The 17,421-nt window shown below is 44.4% G+C and overlaps 1 protein-coding gene and 1 pseudogene across 1 annotated transcript; one reads left to right on the top strand and one right to left on the bottom strand.

Annotated features, from left to right (window-relative positions):
* Nucleotides 1-7,489: 7,489 nt before the first annotated feature.
* On the bottom strand, nt 7,490-10,872 carry LOC128107953 (chymase). Its single transcript, XM_052734283.1, has 5 exons — nt 10,498-10,872; nt 9,705-9,855; nt 8,550-8,685; nt 8,110-8,364; nt 7,490-7,801 (listed from the first exon to the last, which is right to left on the bottom strand). The coding sequence occupies exons 1-5, from the start codon at nt 10,553-10,555 to the stop codon at nt 7,658-7,660; spliced, it is 744 nt and encodes a 247-aa protein (XP_052590243.1). The 5' UTR covers nt 10,556-10,872; the 3' UTR covers nt 7,490-7,657.
* Nucleotides 10,873-14,936: 4,064 nt separating this feature from the next.
* LOC128107951 (transformer-2 protein homolog alpha-like) lies at nt 14,937-16,057 on the top strand (annotated as a pseudogene).
* Nucleotides 16,058-17,421: the final 1,364 nt, after the last annotated feature.

Genomic DNA, 17,421 nt, shown 5'->3' with positions numbered 1-17,421 from the left:
TCCTTGGGAGGCCTGCTCTTTTCTGAGGGGAGACAGAGTTGGGGAGTAGATCTGGGGAAGAGGGGAGGTGGGAGGGAGAGACTGGGGGACAGGAGGGAGGGGCAACTGTGGTTAGGGTGTAATATATGTGAAAAGAATAATAAAAAATCATATCACTTTAGTACATCTGTCGGCAGACGTTAATCTACTGCATTGAAGAAGCCAGCAGAGTACACATTGTGCCTCTTTCAAAAAGTCCCAGGTGACCTTTACACACTTACCACTCTACAAGTTAGTAAAAATTGTAAAATTCATTAAGAATATTCAGATTTTTCAACACCCCTTCATGATTAAGGTTCTGGAGAGATCAGGGATAGAAGGAACATACCGAAACATAGTAAAAGCAATATACAGCAAGCCAACAGTCAACATCAAATCACATGGAGAGAAACTCAAAGTTATTCCACTAAAATCAGAAACAAGACAAGGCTGTCCACGCTCCCCATATCTATTCAATATAGTACTTAAAGTTCTAGCTAGAGCAATAAGACAACAAAAGGAGATCATGGGGATACAAACTGGAAAGGAAAACATAAAACTTTCACTATTTGCAGATGATATGATATGATAGTATACATAAGTGACCCCAAAAATTCTACCAGGGAACTCCAACCTTAAGTAATGTGGCAGGATACAAGATTAACTAAAAAAAAAAAAAAAATCAGTAACTCTCCTATATACAAACAATAAATGGGCTGAAAAAGAAATCAGAGAAACATCACCCTTTACAACAACCACAAATAACATAAAATACCTAGGGGGAACTCTAATTAAACAAGTGAAAGACATGTATGACAAGAACTTTAAGTCTTTGAAGAAAGAAATTGAAGAAGAGATCAGAAAGTGGAAAGATCTCCCATGCTCTTAGATAGGTAGGATCAACATAGAAAAAATGGCAATCCTACCAAAAGCAACCTACAGATTCAATGCAATCCCTGTCAAAATCCCAACACAGCTCTTCACAGACCTTGAAAGAACAATACTCAACTTCATATGGAAAAACAATAAACCCAGGACAGCCAAAAAAATCCTGTACAATAAAGGAACTTCCAGAGGTATCATCATCCCTGACTTCAAGCTCTACTATAGAGCTATAGTAATAAAAACAGCTTGGTACTGGCATAAAAACAGACAAATGGATCAATGGAATTGAATTGAAGACTCTGACATTAATTCACATACTTATGAACAACTGATTTTGACAAAGAAACCAAAACCAAGTACAATGGAAAAAAGAAAGCATCTTCAAAAAATAGTGCCAGCATAACTGGATGTCAACATGTAGAAGAACACAAATAGATCCATATCAATTACCATGCACAAAACTCAAGTCCAAATGGATCAAAGACCTCAACATAAATCCAGTTACACTGAACCTGATAGAAGAGAAAGTGAGAAGTAGCCTTGAACACATTGGCACAGGAGACAAGTTCCTGAATATAACACTAGTAGCCCAGACAGAGATTGACAACTAATAAACAGGACCTCCTGAAATTTAAAAGCTTCTGTAAGGCAAATGACACTGTCAATAAGACAAAATGACAGCATACAGAATGAGAAAAGATCTTCGCCAACCCCACATCTGACAGAGGGCTGTTCTCCAAAATATGTAAAGAACTCAAGAAACTAGACATCAAAATACCAAATAATTCAATTAAAAAATGGGGTACATATCTAAACAGAGAATTCTCAACAGAAGAATCTCAAATGACCAAAATACACTTAAATAATTGTTCAACATCCTTAGCTATCAGGGAAATGCAATCAGAAAGACTTTGACATACTATCTTACACCTGTCAGAATGGCTAAGATCAGAAACACTGATGATGGCTTATGTTGGAAAGAATGTGGAGTAAGGGGAACACTCCTCCACTGCTGGTGGGAGTGAAAACTGGTACAGCCACTTTGGAAATCAGTATGACAGTTTCTCAGAAAATTGGGAATCAATCTACCTCAAGATCCAGCTAAAAGAATCTTGGGCATATACCCAAAGGATGCTCAATCATAACACAAGGACACAAGCTCAAATATGTTCTTAGAAGTGTTATTTGTAATAACTAGAGCCTGGAAACAACCTAAAAGCCCCTCAACTGAAGAATAGATAAAGAAAATGTGGTACATTTACATAATGGAGTTTTACTAAGCGGTAAAAATCAATGACATCATGAAATTTACAGGCAAATGGATGGAACTAGAAAATACCATTCTGAGTGAGGTAACCCAGACCCAGAAAGACAACACAGTATGTGCACACTCATAAGTGGATATTAGCTGTAAAGTAAAGGATAACCAGGCTACAATCCACAACCCCAGAGAAGCTAGTAACAAGGAGGACCCAAAGAGGGATGCATGGATTTCCCAGGGAAGAGGAATAGATGAGATCTCCTGGGTAAAACTGGGGGGATGCAAACATGAAGGATCAGGTTGATCAGGTTAGGGGCAGGATGGAGGGGGAGAGTAATAAAAAGTGTCTTGAGAGGGTGCATTTTGGGATTAGGGAGAAAACTAGTTCCAGGGAAACTCCCAGGAATCCATAAGGATGACCCCAGCTAAGACTCCGAGCAATAGTGGAGAGGGTGCCTGAACTGGCCTTCCCCTGTAATCAGATTGATGAATACCCTAATTGTCAACAGAGAGCCTTCATCCCGTAACTGATGGAAGCAGATGCAGAAATCCACAACCAAGCATTGGGCTGAGCTCCGGGAGTCCAGTTGAAGAGAGGGAGGAGGGATTATATGAGCAAGGGGGGGGGTTGAGATCATGACTGGGGAAACCCACAGAGACAGCTGACCCAAGCTCCTGGGAGCTCACAAACTCTTGACCAACAGCTAGGGAGCATACACGGGACTGACCTAGGCCTTCTGCATGTGGATGACAGTTGTGTAGCTTGGTTTGTTTGTGGGGCCCCTGGCAGTGAGATCAGGACCTGTCCCTGGTGCATGAGCTGGCTTTTGGGAACCTATTCCCCATGATGAGATGCCTTGTTCAGCCTTGAAGCAGAGGGGAGGGGCTTACTCATGCCTCAATTTGATATGCCATGCTTTGTTGACTCCCATGGGAGGCCTGCCCCTTTCTGAATGGAGGAGGAGTGGATGGGGGCGGGGTAGACCGGAGGTGGAGGGAGGGAACCCGAGGAGAGGAGGGAGGGAACTGTGGTTGGTAGGTTAAATAAATGAAAAAATAAAAAAAAATTCAGATTTTCTTTTGGCAGCATATTGGGGTCTTGGCCTATTACTGGCTGGGGTGTTCCTCAGGCATTTACCTTCCAAATGGTTTCAGTCCTTGTATTGTTAGATGCTATTTCACTACTGCTGACCCAAGAATCTTAAATGACTAATTCTTGCTAACAGACAGTAGAAAAGTTAAATTCTTTGTCATGATCTCAATCTAAATGTAACTGGTTTGATATGAGTCAACTTTTTTTTTTTTTGATATAAGTTCTCTTGTACCCCAGGATGACCTTGACTTTCTGATCTTCTGTCTCTACCTACTAAGTGTTGTGGTGACAGGTGTGTGTCACCATGCCTAGTGCATGCTGCTCACACAGAGCTGAGGGTCAAACTCAGGACAGCATGCGTGGTAGACAACCATTCTGCTGACTGGGTTCTATTCCCAGCTGTCACTGAAACTGTTTGAGAACAAGCACCAGCAAGTACACTTATTTAGTTAAAGTTACACTGATATTACTATTATATCACAAAGCACATGTCATGTTAAAAAATGAAATGTAGTTTGTTATATATTTACATTAATTAGAAGTTTTGCACAAGAAAAATATCCCCAGTGAATTTCTTTAAGATCAACTGACGACTATTTGTAAAGATTTTTAAATTAAAAAATTACAATTATTTTGTTATTTTATGCGTATGAGTGTTTTGCCTGCACGTATGTATGTGCACCAGGCTTGTGCCTGGAGGTCAGAAGAGGGCCCTGAATCCCCTGGAATTGCAGTTACAGATGTCTGCTGGTCTCTGTGCTGGTGCTTGCAATCAAACTTGGATCCTCTGCAAGAGCAAGTGCCCTTAACTACTGAGCCATCTCTCCAGACGAAGATGATAAAATGTAAACATTAGTACTTTATATCTGTGCTTGAAGTAAGGATTTGAGTTGAAATGTCATTACCCCTTAGCTGAAGGATTACAGGAAACAGCAACCCCGGCCCTGGTGGCTTGGGAAGAACACTCGGGATGGTGGCCTGCATATTCATAATCAGTTCTGATTAGCTCAAGGCTTAAAAAACAAGATTGTGTGTGTGTGTGTTGTCAAAATGCTCTCTGTGCAAGCCTGAGGACCTGAACTTGGTCTTCAGAACTCATGTAAAAGGAAAAAAAAAGCCTAGTGTGCCGGCATGTGCTTGTACCCAGTGCTGGGAGGGGGAGATGAGTGCACTGCTGGGGCTCACTGGCCAGCCAGCCTAGTCTACTTGGTGAGTAGGCTGTGAGACCAGTGAGAGACCCTGCCTCAAAAAAATCAAGGTGGGTGTCTTGTTAGGAACAATACCGAGCTTGACCTCTGCCTTCCACCTGCACAAACACACACATGCACATGTACACACATATCCAGACTCACATGTGAACTCACACACACATGCATGCGTGTAGATGTACACACAGAAATGAAATAACAAAGTGACTTGATAAGTTAGAGTTCCAGCCTGCTGGATTATTTGAAAATGTTTTATTCTTCCCTTTATTTCCAAGGCTACCGACAACTTTACACCCATGGCCCCATTCTCTCTCTCTCTCTCTCTCTCTCTCTCTCTCTCTCTCTCTCTCTCTCAACACTGTTCATCTGGGAATCCTGAGCCTTGGTCTTTTATTATATTGTCTAACTAACATTTCTAGATTGAGGGGTGTAAACATCTCCCCACCACCCACCGTCTGCTTCTTTGTCAATTTTTTAAGCCTGCTTATTAGATAACAGTATTCCACTAATTGACCTGCGCGAGAAGATAAATACCACTTTCTATCAAACCCTTTCCAATACAGAAACTGCTGTGAGCCATCAGCCGAGTTCATCTTAGAAGCTGACCGAGTTTCCTCAGCACACAAGATTGAGAGACATCCCAGCTACTGAACAGGGACTGCGCCCTGGAGCCTTCCCACCTCTCCAGGCAGAGATGAGGCCTGGATAGAACATGGCCCGTGAGCACCGACCAGCTAACTGCTGATCACTGTGTCTCTGACCCTAACCCTTTAAATCTTTTCATGCTGTACCTTTGAGGATTTGGACTGCACCTTCCCCCTTAGGAAAGGAGATGACATCTTGTTCCCAGCCAAGGATATGCGAATAGATTTGGGCGGCATGGGATGGGCTGAATCAGGACCACTGTGTTCATTATCTTGATCAGCTCAGCTTTTCCAGTTCAGTGTCCATGTTCACAAACATTTATGAATATCCCTGGCCACCACTGTCCTTGCTAAGGACCAAAAGACTCCCACGCACAGCCGCATTTGATAAGAAAAGACTATCTCTTCTGTTCCTGTTACAGGGGAACTGGTGGAGGTTCAGCCTCTCTGGCTTTCTGGATGGCTCAGCTATGTGAGCCTGTAAGCACAGGATGTTTACTTCTGTGGAGCAATACTTGACTGGTGGGGACTGAAGATGGATATATACACTTACCCAGTGCTGAGTCTCTATATGGTCAGAACACACGGGGTGTATAAACAAAGCAGAAACAGCCATTAGTCCTGTCCTCTAGAGACAATTCCCAAAATAATTTTGATATAACCACTTCCATATTTTTTTTAGTGTGGCTACAAACCATGTATAACTAATATTGAGATTCTACTATGGAGAGATTTTCATATTGCTTTTTAAAAAGCATTGTACTGAATTTTCCTGCATTATTAAATGCATTTGAAAACAAATGGTCAATGATCAAAATATTCAGCTGTAGAAATTTACCACTTAAGTTCTGTTCCATGGATGGGATTCCAATTTGTTTTCAAATTAAGAATGTTGAGATGTAAATATTTACACACCAATCTTCATGCATGTTCCTTTAAAAAATTATTCATGTGCATTGGTGCTTTGCCTGCATGTATGTCTGTGTGAAATTGTCATAGAAACCCTGAAACTGGAGTTACAAATAGGTGTGAGCTACCATGTGGGTGCTGGGATTTGAGCTTGGGTCCTCTGGAAGATAAACCAATGCTCTTAACTACTAAGCTACCTCTGCAGCCCATCCCTTTTACTTCTTAATGAATTCCTGGGAATAGTTTGCTTGGTCAAAGGGATTCACCATGCCCACAAAAGCCATGGGTGTTGCCAGCCTCAGGCTCTGGTTGGTATCCCTACCCTGCCATGTGCTTGCCTCCAACCATTCCTCTTGTGGGCGAATGTTTGTACTGAGCAGTTGTAGATCTTGGGTTTCCTAGCAGTCTTCGCAGAACCCTTTGTGGATGGATGGATGGATGTTGCAAAAGCTGACTTTGTGATAGTTTTTCTTCTTGTTTGCTTCTGGCATCTACTCTGTGGTCACAAGTGAGAGGTAATCCCCTCTGCACCCCGTTAGAGCTTTACAGGTGGGAGATCTCTTTTCCAGATTGTTTGCCCTTAGCTGCCCTCTCTATACTTCCTGGAGAAAGCAGTGATCCTCAACTGAAGGTGATTCTGCACTTTCGCCCTCAAGGGAGTGGATCAATATCTGGAGACATTTTGATTGGATGTGTAGAGGGTATTGCTGCTGGCCTCTACTGGAGAGAGGCCAGAAATATGTTAAAGATCCCATATCCTGTTTGTAATACAAAATGTTCTCAGTGATTCTGAGTTATTAAATATAAATTAGAGTTGGTATAGGGTTAGTAGTTAAGTCAGGGAATGGGAGATGGCTCAGTGGCTAAGAGAGCATGCCGTGAAAGCGTGAAGACTTGAGTTCGAATCCCCAGCATCCAAATAAAAAACAGGGTGTGGCCAAGTGTGCCTGTAACCCCAGCACCATGAGACAGGAGCATCTCTGGGGCTTGCTGGCCACCAGTGTAGCTCCAGGATCACTGAGGACCCTGTCTCAAAAGATTCCGTCAGAGAGTGATAGAACAAAACTGGACATTCTCTTCAGGCCTGCTTGGGTGTGCATGGGCATGCACACCTATATATACACATGTGTATACATGCCCCCTCCCATACACAATGACAGAGAGAGAGAGAGAGAAAGAGAGAGAGAGAGAGGAGAGAAAGAAAGATAGATAGATATTAAGATAAGGAATGGGCATAATTTCTTGTTTAATATGGAAATATAGACCTTGCCTTTCCAGGAGAACTCTTATTTTTTCTTTATTATTTCCCATCCCCTGTTTCACTGTGCATTTTTCTGTCTTTGCCTGCTCCTTCATACCCACGCACCCCCACAGACCGCCTCCCAAATCTTAAGTTGTCGGGTTGCTGTGTATAGGGAGAAGAGAGCAGCTGAGAGAGGAGACACATTGCGTCTAGAATCTGGGTCTTTATTGAGGTTTATTGCCCTTTAGGAACCTTCTGAGACATGGAAGAACCTTTAGGGATATCAGGGAGCTGGTAGGACTTCAGCAGGAAACTAGACAGGCCAGGGCACATGGCACAGAAAACCTGCTCAATTCCAGTTCCAGATTTCCTCACAGGCTCGCCCAAGCTCCAGAGTTAATTCTCTCTCAAGATCTCATTGATCCAGGGCCTGTAATGGGAGATTCTGGTGAAGACAGCCGGGGGCTTTGCATTCTGATGTACATAGGATGCGATGCCTTGGGCTATCCCAGCACACAGGAGGGGTCCTCCAGAGTCTCCCTGTTGGGGGGAGGCACAGAGAGGAAGCGTGTGAACGAGCGCCTCTACCTCTACCCACCCATTTCACCCTTGGAGTTGCAGTTAGGGCTAGTCAGTCCAGGAGCCTGATGTCACATCTTTCTTTTCTGGGGCAGCCACCATACCTTCACCCCATGTTCTCTGCACAGCGATGGAAGATGTAAACTTTCTTTCCTCACTCCCGTGATTCCTAAACGCTGTGATTAGCTGACAATTTTCTGCCCTGCCTCCTTCTAGCACTCGGGGGCCCCAGCAGTGGTTTTTGAAAAAAATACTAGTAAGAGGATCACCTTGTATACATTTCGCGTCTTCTTGGGATTGCCCACACACAGCTGGGGTTCATGATGAAAACTCTCAAAGTGACGGCAGGCTTGAGGGTCCAAGACACTCATCTTCACCTCTTGCAGTGTGTCAGAGGCTGGTTCATTCACGTTCGTTTGGCCCCAGCCAACTGCCCGGCACACCCGCCCAGGTGGGATGAAGTTTGATTTGGCTGAGAACGGGAGGGTGCCCACGCCTAGGGTTAGGTTGGCTTTCTCCTTCAGCTGTGAAGGGAATGAGGGGCTTTTAGTGAGGGCCATGGGCAGTCAGAGAGGGAAAGGGCAAAACACCAAGTCCAACCGGTGGATAAGAAGGGAGTGCTGTCCTGAGTCAGGGCAGGGGAAGCTCAGGGCAATGGGGACCTGGAGGAAAAGTCTAAGGGAGTAGCCTGGAGGGAGACGCTTGTTACCTTCAGTAACATGATGTCGTTGAGAACCAAATGGCCATCGTATTTTGGATGAGGGAATTGCTTTTCAACCTCAAGCTTCTGCCATGTGTCTTCTTTGACTTTCCTGTTGTGGGCTCCTAGGAGGACTGTGATAGACCTATTGTGAAGACGGAGGGGGGCTGAGGATGGAGAGTGCTTACCTAGCTTACCTGAAGCTCTGGGTTTGACCCACAGCGCTGTATAAACTGGCATGGTGGTGCATGCCTATAATCTCTGCACTGGGGCGGTAGAGGCAGGAGGATTAGAAGTTCAAGGTCATTCTTAGCTGCATAGTGAGTTTGAGGCCAGCCTGAGCTACATGAGACTGTGCCTCAAAAACAAACACAAATAAAACCAGTGACAGCAACAACAAAAAGAAAGGACAAGGAGAAGACAGAGACGGCTTCAGAGATGAACGCATTTTGAGAAAAGGCTGGAATTCCTCACTGGGACTCGGGACTCTTCCCACACCCCCTTTCTGGGCTACTCATGGTTTTGGATGGCTCAGTTTTTAACCAGGAGAGCAATGTGGAGATATCTGCACTTGGGCCTGAAGGTGGATCTTGAACTTGGACCAACTTTCAGGAGAGAAAAGGCTTCAAGAAAGAGTGTTCCCTGCAGCAGACATTCTTTCTAGGTCTGCGTCCCTTGGAATTGCTGGGGAATGAGCAAGAAATGGAGGACCTAGCCGGTAGAGTTAGCACTCCCCAGTTTGGGGAACTTTATATGGGGCCAGTCTTCTGCAGAAAGAGTTATGAGTCAAGTAGGAAGTAGTGTCCTGTGGATGGTGTTCTGTCTTCCTTAGAAATGATGGGCTCTGGACCCTGGAAACTGATGGCGTTCTTGAAAACATCAAGGGGAGATGACCCAGAAAACTACCGGTAGACACTGACAAGTGAGCATGAGTGTCCTCTCTGTTGAAGGGGGTATGGAGGGGAGACTTTTGGAGAAACCTCCCTTGCCTCTGAGGGTAGCTACATTTATACTGATCGAAGGTCAGGGCATCTATTTAACAATCTCTCTCTCCGTCAGTTGACCTAGGCTCAGGATCCCTGTTCGGGTCCCACCTGGGCTTGTCCCAGAACGCTACCCTGATGGTTAACCTTGTATTTAGTGATAAACAGCACCTTGTCTCACCTTCCAGCACAGTGTGCAGCAGTCAGCACAAAGTTTCTTCTTATGAGGAAGCCGCTGCAAGCCGACAGGTGGTTGTCAGGAGTGACAATATCCAGATAGGCCATGTAGGGGCGGGCGTGTGGTATGCACTCTGTGCCCCCAATGATCTCCCCTAGAACAGAGAACCCCAGGGCCTGACATAGGTGTGGATGCCCTCTCCAGATGAATACACAGCTGGGTTAAGGTTGGGAGAGGGTTCCCTTGATCTCCTTGCCCTAGATCCTGTCCGTCATCCTCTCAAACATCTTGATCAGCTTTTCTCACCCACAACTCACCCTCCTCCAAATAGTCATTCCTTTCTCAAGGCACAGCAGCTAATCCTGCCTTAGATTCAGGGGGTTCCCGCTTCTGATTTCCCACACTCTGCCCTACCCCTGGCCCATCTGCCTTCCTGCAGCCCATGTTGTCCAGGTTCCTCCTGTCCTGCCCCCTTATAGTCACAGAACTGCAAAATCACAAAGCAATCCTTTACCTTAAGCCCCAGCAATGAAGGGAGCATGCCTGCTTTCCTGGAGTCTCCCTTTGTCTCCCACGTGCTTTAGGATTATCCCCCACCCCAGGTCAACACAAGCTTCCGTGTTCCTGGAGACCACAATGGCTTTAAAGAATGGGTGGGTGTGTTCCAAAAGGAGACCAGTCTGAGGCTCTTGAGAAGAGCTATGAGACCCTTTTCAGAGCCCCAAAAGTCAGACTAAACCTCATTGTCTTAGGAGCTGACCCTGAGGATTTGCGAGGGAAGGACCCCGACACTCACCAGCTTTGGCGGTGGAGCCCAGGAGGAAGAGCAGCAGATGGAGAACAAGAAGACGCATCCTCTCGGAGGGGCTGCCCACAGCTGCTGCAAGCTTTATCTTTGGGTCTTAGGACTTATTACTCCCAGAGGGCAAGGGAGTGGCAGAGCTGTTACCACAGGAACTGTGTGGTCGTGGTTTCTTCTAGAGTTGGCTGTCTTCATGACTGGACGGTCCTCCAGAATGACACTGTTTTACTAGAGGTGAAACTGAAGCCTGGGTACTCAGGTGGGTCCTCAACTGTGCCTCTGTGTGGGTTAGGAGTGTGGGGACAGACTATGGGGGGATCCTACCTTTTCTAGTTAGGCCAACTTGTTAAAAGTCCCTAGAAACTTGGGTTGAGGGTAGGTAATCTTTGCACTGGGCATCCAGTAGCACACAGGTTGTGATTACTGTAGCCCACAGTAGGAAATGTGTCTTGCAGAAAGCCTCAATGGACATATACATGTATAGATATGTACATGAGCAAACAAACAAACACAATATGCCATTTTTACAAAGTAAGGAGGGTTAAAGTATTAGTCAGGGGTAAGGGAGAAAAGGGATACTGGGTAGGTTAATTCAAACTAAAGATCTATTTTAAAAAAAACTTAAGGAAATCCACTAATTAGTAAGCTAATTAAATAAAGAGTTTGAACAGAATTGCTATGCATGGGTGGCAAATGTCAATACTGGAAAACATGGGTTTTTAAATAAAAATTATAACACTAGGCATGGGATACCTGCCTATGAGTTACTGGTCTCCAAAACAACACAAACTACTGCCATTGCTCTTGGTTGCTCACCGTAACTTCACGGTAAGGCCTTATTGCTGAAGATACCACACGTATTGGCTGCAGGAAATAGAAAATCAGTCCCAAACTGACCTGGAAACTCCTTCCCTAGTTCTGGAAGGTACGATACAGGCTGCTGGGGGAGCAAAGACATCAATAGACTTACCCAGCTCTGGACCTTGTATGCTGCAATAAAGATCTGCCAGGCAAGATGTGCCCACTAGTGCCATAGTGGCATGACTGTTATTGGGGTAAATAACTGATTTCTGCTTGGATTTGATGCATACTCCACAGGAGGAGTATGCCTGTTACTGTAATCTTGACCCAAAGTCAAAAGCCTATGGAAGGTCTTAGGGTAGAACCGGCTGTTGTTAGTTTGTTTGATGGTAAAGTTGTCAAAATTTCCTCTAAATATTTGTGTTTATGATCATCGACCCGAACTGCTGTCATGCTTGGTCAGAGAAGCTTCTCTTTGCAGCGGGCAGCAGTCAATGTAGAGATGCATAACTTGTCAAGAGAATGAGGGAATGAGTGCTCAGCCCTACATGGGCATCTATATCTCCACTCCCCAAGCAACAGTCAAGGAACATTGTGGAAGAGGAGGCAGAAAGAGTGTGAGGATGGAGAGGAGCACACTGGAAGGCTGTTTTCTGGATATGGGGTGGCTGTCACACTCATGGACTTGAAGCAGTTGTGGTTTCCTGTACAAGCCTACAGGAGATCAAGCCAGCCAAATTCCTGCCATAGGTGGGGTAGATCATCTCCAGACCCCACACCAAGGAGCGACTGTCAGTGAATGCTTGCTGGGGAGGCAGACTTCTTCTTCATAGAGGACGTGGCCACTGATGGTTCGAGACTCATACACATGGCAGCACTAATTGGACTTCTTGGGTTATTAAAAAAAACACATGAAGTTGGGAGGAAATTTCAAAAATAAAAATAAAAAATATAATATTCTGTTAGTTTTCATGCTATTCCATTTCATTACATTATATATTAAAACTTAAACAGCATTCCTCTTAAATAATGATTATCTGAAACACATTAACCTGCATTTCTTCCTTCCTGAACCAGTGTTTATTGTCAGAGGAAGAGACAGAGGGAAAAAGAGAGATCAACTAGAGGAGGAGGCTGACTCTGGGCTACCCCACACACTTCGGCCTGAGAGCGAAGAGACGGGATGACCTTTCCTCAGTCTGCCATTCCACAAGATACCTTGTTACTTCCCTAGCAAGCCCAACGAAAATTTCAGTTTTGTTGACCCGACCTTTAGGGTTTATGGTGTAGAGCTAGATCTTTCTGATTTCAAATCAAGGATCCTTCTGCTCAACCACGGAAGAGAAAGAGTCTTGCTAAGTGTGAGGGAAGGGACAGAGGTATGAAGTAAGTCATCTTCTCTGGAGGGCTGGGGTGGGGGTGGGTTCTAAACTGAAGAGTACAATGTCAGTGTCTGAGAGTTAACACTTTTTCTTTTTGTAACTACCTTGGAAAATACCGTTCCTGTCTGTTTACAGAGGTAGAATTGAAACTGGGAAGAAGACCACACCACATCTTAACTATTAAAAACACATCCAGCACCTGTGTGGTGCTCCCCTGGACATGGAAGAGCAGGCCACACAGTGGAGTGCAATTTCTCTTGGAGACCACCAAGAGATTGGGTTCACAGCGGGAGCCTACAGAGGGTCAATGCTTCCGCATACTGTTGCACATGCCCTTGTGCCAGCCTGGGCTCGTGAGCACAGTGACCCATGTCTTAGTCTCCATCAGCTGCTGCTCTCATCTGAACTTTCTGAGCCCATCTCCCCCTCCGACCCTCTCAAGAACGAGATGTTTACACACACTTCCCTAGAATCTTTCTGCATCTGGGCACTTTAGGGTTATCAGCATTGCTTCCTTCACCCTCTGGGATTGACACATAAAGCCCAGAATGCCCCATTAAATGTGTGTTTCAGGGGGACACCAATGACAACAAAAACCCAAGAAACAACACCCCAGATATTGAGTGGAAACTTCACTGAAAACTGTTGTCTATCTAAAGTTGGAATTTAACTGTAAGTCCTGTATTTTCATTTGCTAAAACTAAGAGCTCTGACACTTCATTACTAGCAGGACAGAGGAGGATCTGGAGGTGGAGAAGTCTTGTCTGGTGGTTCTGTATCTGTGAGACCAAGCCCCAGAGATCTAGGCAAGGTTTTTCACTTCTGTTGTTGAAATGGAGGGGTAGGTCACTTAGGACTAGGTGACGGCTCCCAGCATCATGGCTCAGATCCACCCAGCATTGAGTTGTGTTTCATCTGCTCGGCTGGAGGTGAGGGAAGAGATCGGTACAGTTCAGCCCCCAGCAGGGCATCAACCTCATAAATATCGATCCATGATTTGTTTGCATTTTCTTTGTCTGTTGTGAGTATAGTTTATCAGAATTCTGCTTTCTCTTTTGGCTCCCTTGTCTGCTTTATATGTTGGTGTGCTTCATAGTTTAACTATGGTTTGAAGATCATGAAACTGGGAGTGTGATTAGTTAGAAGGGAATGGAGGTCTCTAGGAGATCTTGTCTTCACTAACAGGCCATAACTGATGAAACCTGTGATTTGTGTTGTCTCAAGGAAGTCGTGTTAGGTCTCTTCTCGTTCTACAGTCTGAGGGCGCTGTCCACGATGGAAAGACATGGCAGCAGCATTGTGAAGGGGTGAGTCCCACTGCATCAGCAGTCAGGAGAAAGAGAGCAGACAGGAAGTGGGACTCTAATATAAAACTTAAAGGCCAGCCTGCAGCAACCAACTTCCTCTCCCGAGGCTGTACCTCTGAGGGTTCTACAACCTTCCAAAGGCGGTGCCTTTAGCCGAGGACCCAGTGTTAAAGACACGAGTCACAGAAACCTGTTCAAGATGTTTGATCAATTCACGACACAATAGTGTATATAGTATACACTCAAAATTTCTTCATCTACAACATAAAGCCGTTGGGAAAACTGGACTATCGTAATAGAATATGTTATAGAGTGTATGCAGCTCTGGCAGGGACAGCCACCACCCAGGAGTGGTTAATTTCCTTCCTTCCTTCCTTCCTTCCTTCCTTCCTTCCTTCCTTCCTTCCTTCCTTCCTTCCTTCCTTCCTTCCTTCCTCCCTTCCTCCCTTCCTCCCTTCCTCCTCTCTCCCTCCCTCTTTTTGTTCCTCCCTCCCTCCTTCCCCTCTCCTCTCTTATTTTTCATTTTGAGTCAGGCTTTCATGTGGCCTTGAACTCCGTATACAGCTGAGACCATGGCCTTGAATCCTGATCCTCCTGCCTCTGCCCCTCAAGTGCAGGGTTATGTGTGTTTAATCCTAAACCACTATGTCCAGTTTAGGATTTGTTTCTTAGGAGATAATTTTGTAATGTGATGCTAGAAATAATTAAGATGTTCAAGATCTATTCAGTGCACAAAGGTGACTCTAAGCTAACATAGCATTATGAAACGAAAAGCTGGATATAGTGGTAGACACTGCAATCCTCAGTACTTGGAAGGCTGAGACAAGATTATGGCACTTGTCCCTGGCTAGCCTCGGCTTAATAGCAAGACCTTGTATAAAACTAAACAGAATGAAGAAAGCCCCCAAATTGTTTATGCTTAAAAATGACAAAGTCGGCCTGAGCGTGCGAGCTAGTGGGAGTGGAGCGCAGCGGCCGTTGTCGCCGTCGCCTTCCGCCTCCCCACACTCCAGACAGCGGGGTGACTAGGCCGCCGGCCCTCGAGCCGAGACTTGTCTCTTATTTAGTTCTCGGGAACTCCTGGCCAACATGAGTGATGTAGAGGAGAACAACTTCGAGGGCAGAGAGTCTCGCTCTCAGTCAAAATCTCCAACGGGAACTCCTGCTCGCGTAAAATCAGAGAGCAGGTCAGGATCTCGTAGTCCATCAAGAGTTTCCAAACATTCTGAATCCCATTCTCGATCAAGATCAAAATCCAGGTCAAGGTCAAGGAGGCATTCTCATAGACGCTACACTCGGTCCCGGTCCCACTCTCATGAAGACGATCTCGAAGTAGATCCTATACGCCAGAGTATCGTCGACGACGAAGCCGGAGTCACTCTCCAATGTCTAATCGCAGAAGACATACAGGCAGCAGGGCAAATCCAGATCCCAACACTTGCCTGGGTGTCTTTGGCCTCAGTTTGTACACAACAGAGAGAGATCTTCGTGAAGTATTCTCTCGATATGGACCATTGAGTGGTGTCAATGTAGTTTATGATCAGCGAACTAGAAGGTCACGTGGATTTGCTTTTGTGTATTTTGAGAGGATAGATGACTCTAAGGAGGCTATGGAAAGGGCAAATGGGATGGAGCTGGATGGTAGAAGAATTCGTGTGGATTATTCTATCACCAAGAGAGCACACACGCCTACACCAGGCATTTACATGGGCAGACCGACTCATAGTGGTGGTGGAGGTGGAGGAGGAGGCGGCGGCGGTGGAGGCGGCGGTGGTGGTAGACGACGGGATTCTTACTATGATAGAGGATATGATCGAGGCTATGACAGATATGAAGATTATGATTACCGGTACAGAAGAAGGTCACCTTCTCCTTATTACAGTCGATACAGGTCACGGTCAAGATCTCGTTCCTACAGCCCAAGACGCTATTAATAATGGAGTGCTTGTGGCCAAGGACTCTCTGCCCCCCCCCCTTTTTTTCCCCTTCCCCCTTTGATTCTGTATTTCTAAGCTTCCAATGCTTCCTAGTCCTAAAAACAAAACAAAAACCTCATTTATTTCATCTATAGTGTGGCCAGTTATGTTGCTATTTTCCACCCTTCGTTATACTCTTAAAGGTGTAATTGTCATTTAAGTCGTTGAACATCTGAGTAAAAAGGAGCCCAGTGTTAGACTTTGTGGTTCTTCTCTGCCTTTACTATGAGGAAAAAAATGATCTTTTGAAAGCTTTTGTGACGAATATTGTAGTAGATGTCCTTTTATTAGAAATCTGCAGTTATAATAAACTGCTTTTTAACCTTCTTTGGGGAAAGATAAATAACACTTGAGGTAGGTCAGTCATGTCAAGTTTGTCTGGAGTGGCATGGAACAGGATTAGTTGAGTGTAGAAAGTTTGAAGCTGTAGGAGAAAAATATGAAGAATGTAACTTTGAACCTAAAAAATTAAGTCACCTTTTAGGAATTAAAAGCTTGTAGATTCCTATGAAACTTGTTATATTTGAAGTTACGTGTTAAACCTTATAAACTTAAAGTGTGATTTTTATGTTAAATTTACAGAAACTTAAGTATTCCCTTAATCACTGAAGGAAAACCTTTATTTATTACCTAGAACAATTGTATAACTTGCTGTTAGAAATTTTGGTATTGGTTAGTTATTGGTTTCGTGGGTTATTGTATTGGATAGGATCCTAAAATTCATGTGGGGAAGAGTAATTTCAAATAAAAGTTAATTTGAAAAAAAAAATGACAAAGTCATATTCTTCTGTAGAAAGTCTTTCCTGTCCTTCCAGCCAGCTCCCAAATAATGACATGGAGACTTCTTATTAATTATGAAAGTTCATCCTTAGTCTTGTCCCACTAGCTCTTGTAACTTAAATTAACCCATTTATATTAATGTATGTTCTGCCACATGGTATTACCTCTCTTCCATCTTATACCTCCTCTTTCCATTTCTTGTCAACTCTGGCAACTCTACCTTTCTTCTTTCTAGAAGTTTTGCCTAACCTCTTCCTGCCTAGCTATTGGCCGTTCAGCTCTTTATTAAATCAAATCAGAAGGCACCTTGACAAAGACACATCTTCACAGTGTAAACAAATATGCTGTGACATCCTTCCTTCTTAAAAAAAATGTTTTCAGAGCTACTAAAAATTTTCATTTAGAAAATAACTGATAAAGTATTCCTTCGGATAGTATGAGAATAGATGGGGACAGGTAGCGACACTGGCTGGAGGACATTAATCAACGCCGGCTTCTTTCTTCTTGCCCCATGTCACCAGAGACTGGATTCTCCTCAGTGTAAGCTTTTTTTGTTTTCTGAAGGCAAACCTTTGGTCACCTGTAAATCCCTCTCACTTGCAATTTCTTTGGGCAGAAGATATACCTTTTTTTTTTCTGACTCTTGCATTTTGTATCTGCTTTTGCAAGGCT

The sequence above is a fragment of the Peromyscus californicus genome, unplaced genomic scaffold (genome assembly GCF_007827085.1).
Source record: "Peromyscus californicus insignis strain IS unplaced genomic scaffold, ASM782708v3 Scaffold_12__1_contigs__length_115047231, whole genome shotgun sequence".
Taxonomy (NCBI): domain Eukaryota; kingdom Metazoa; phylum Chordata; class Mammalia; order Rodentia; family Cricetidae; genus Peromyscus; species Peromyscus californicus.
This window is presented reverse-complemented; position numbering and strand designations above follow the sequence as displayed.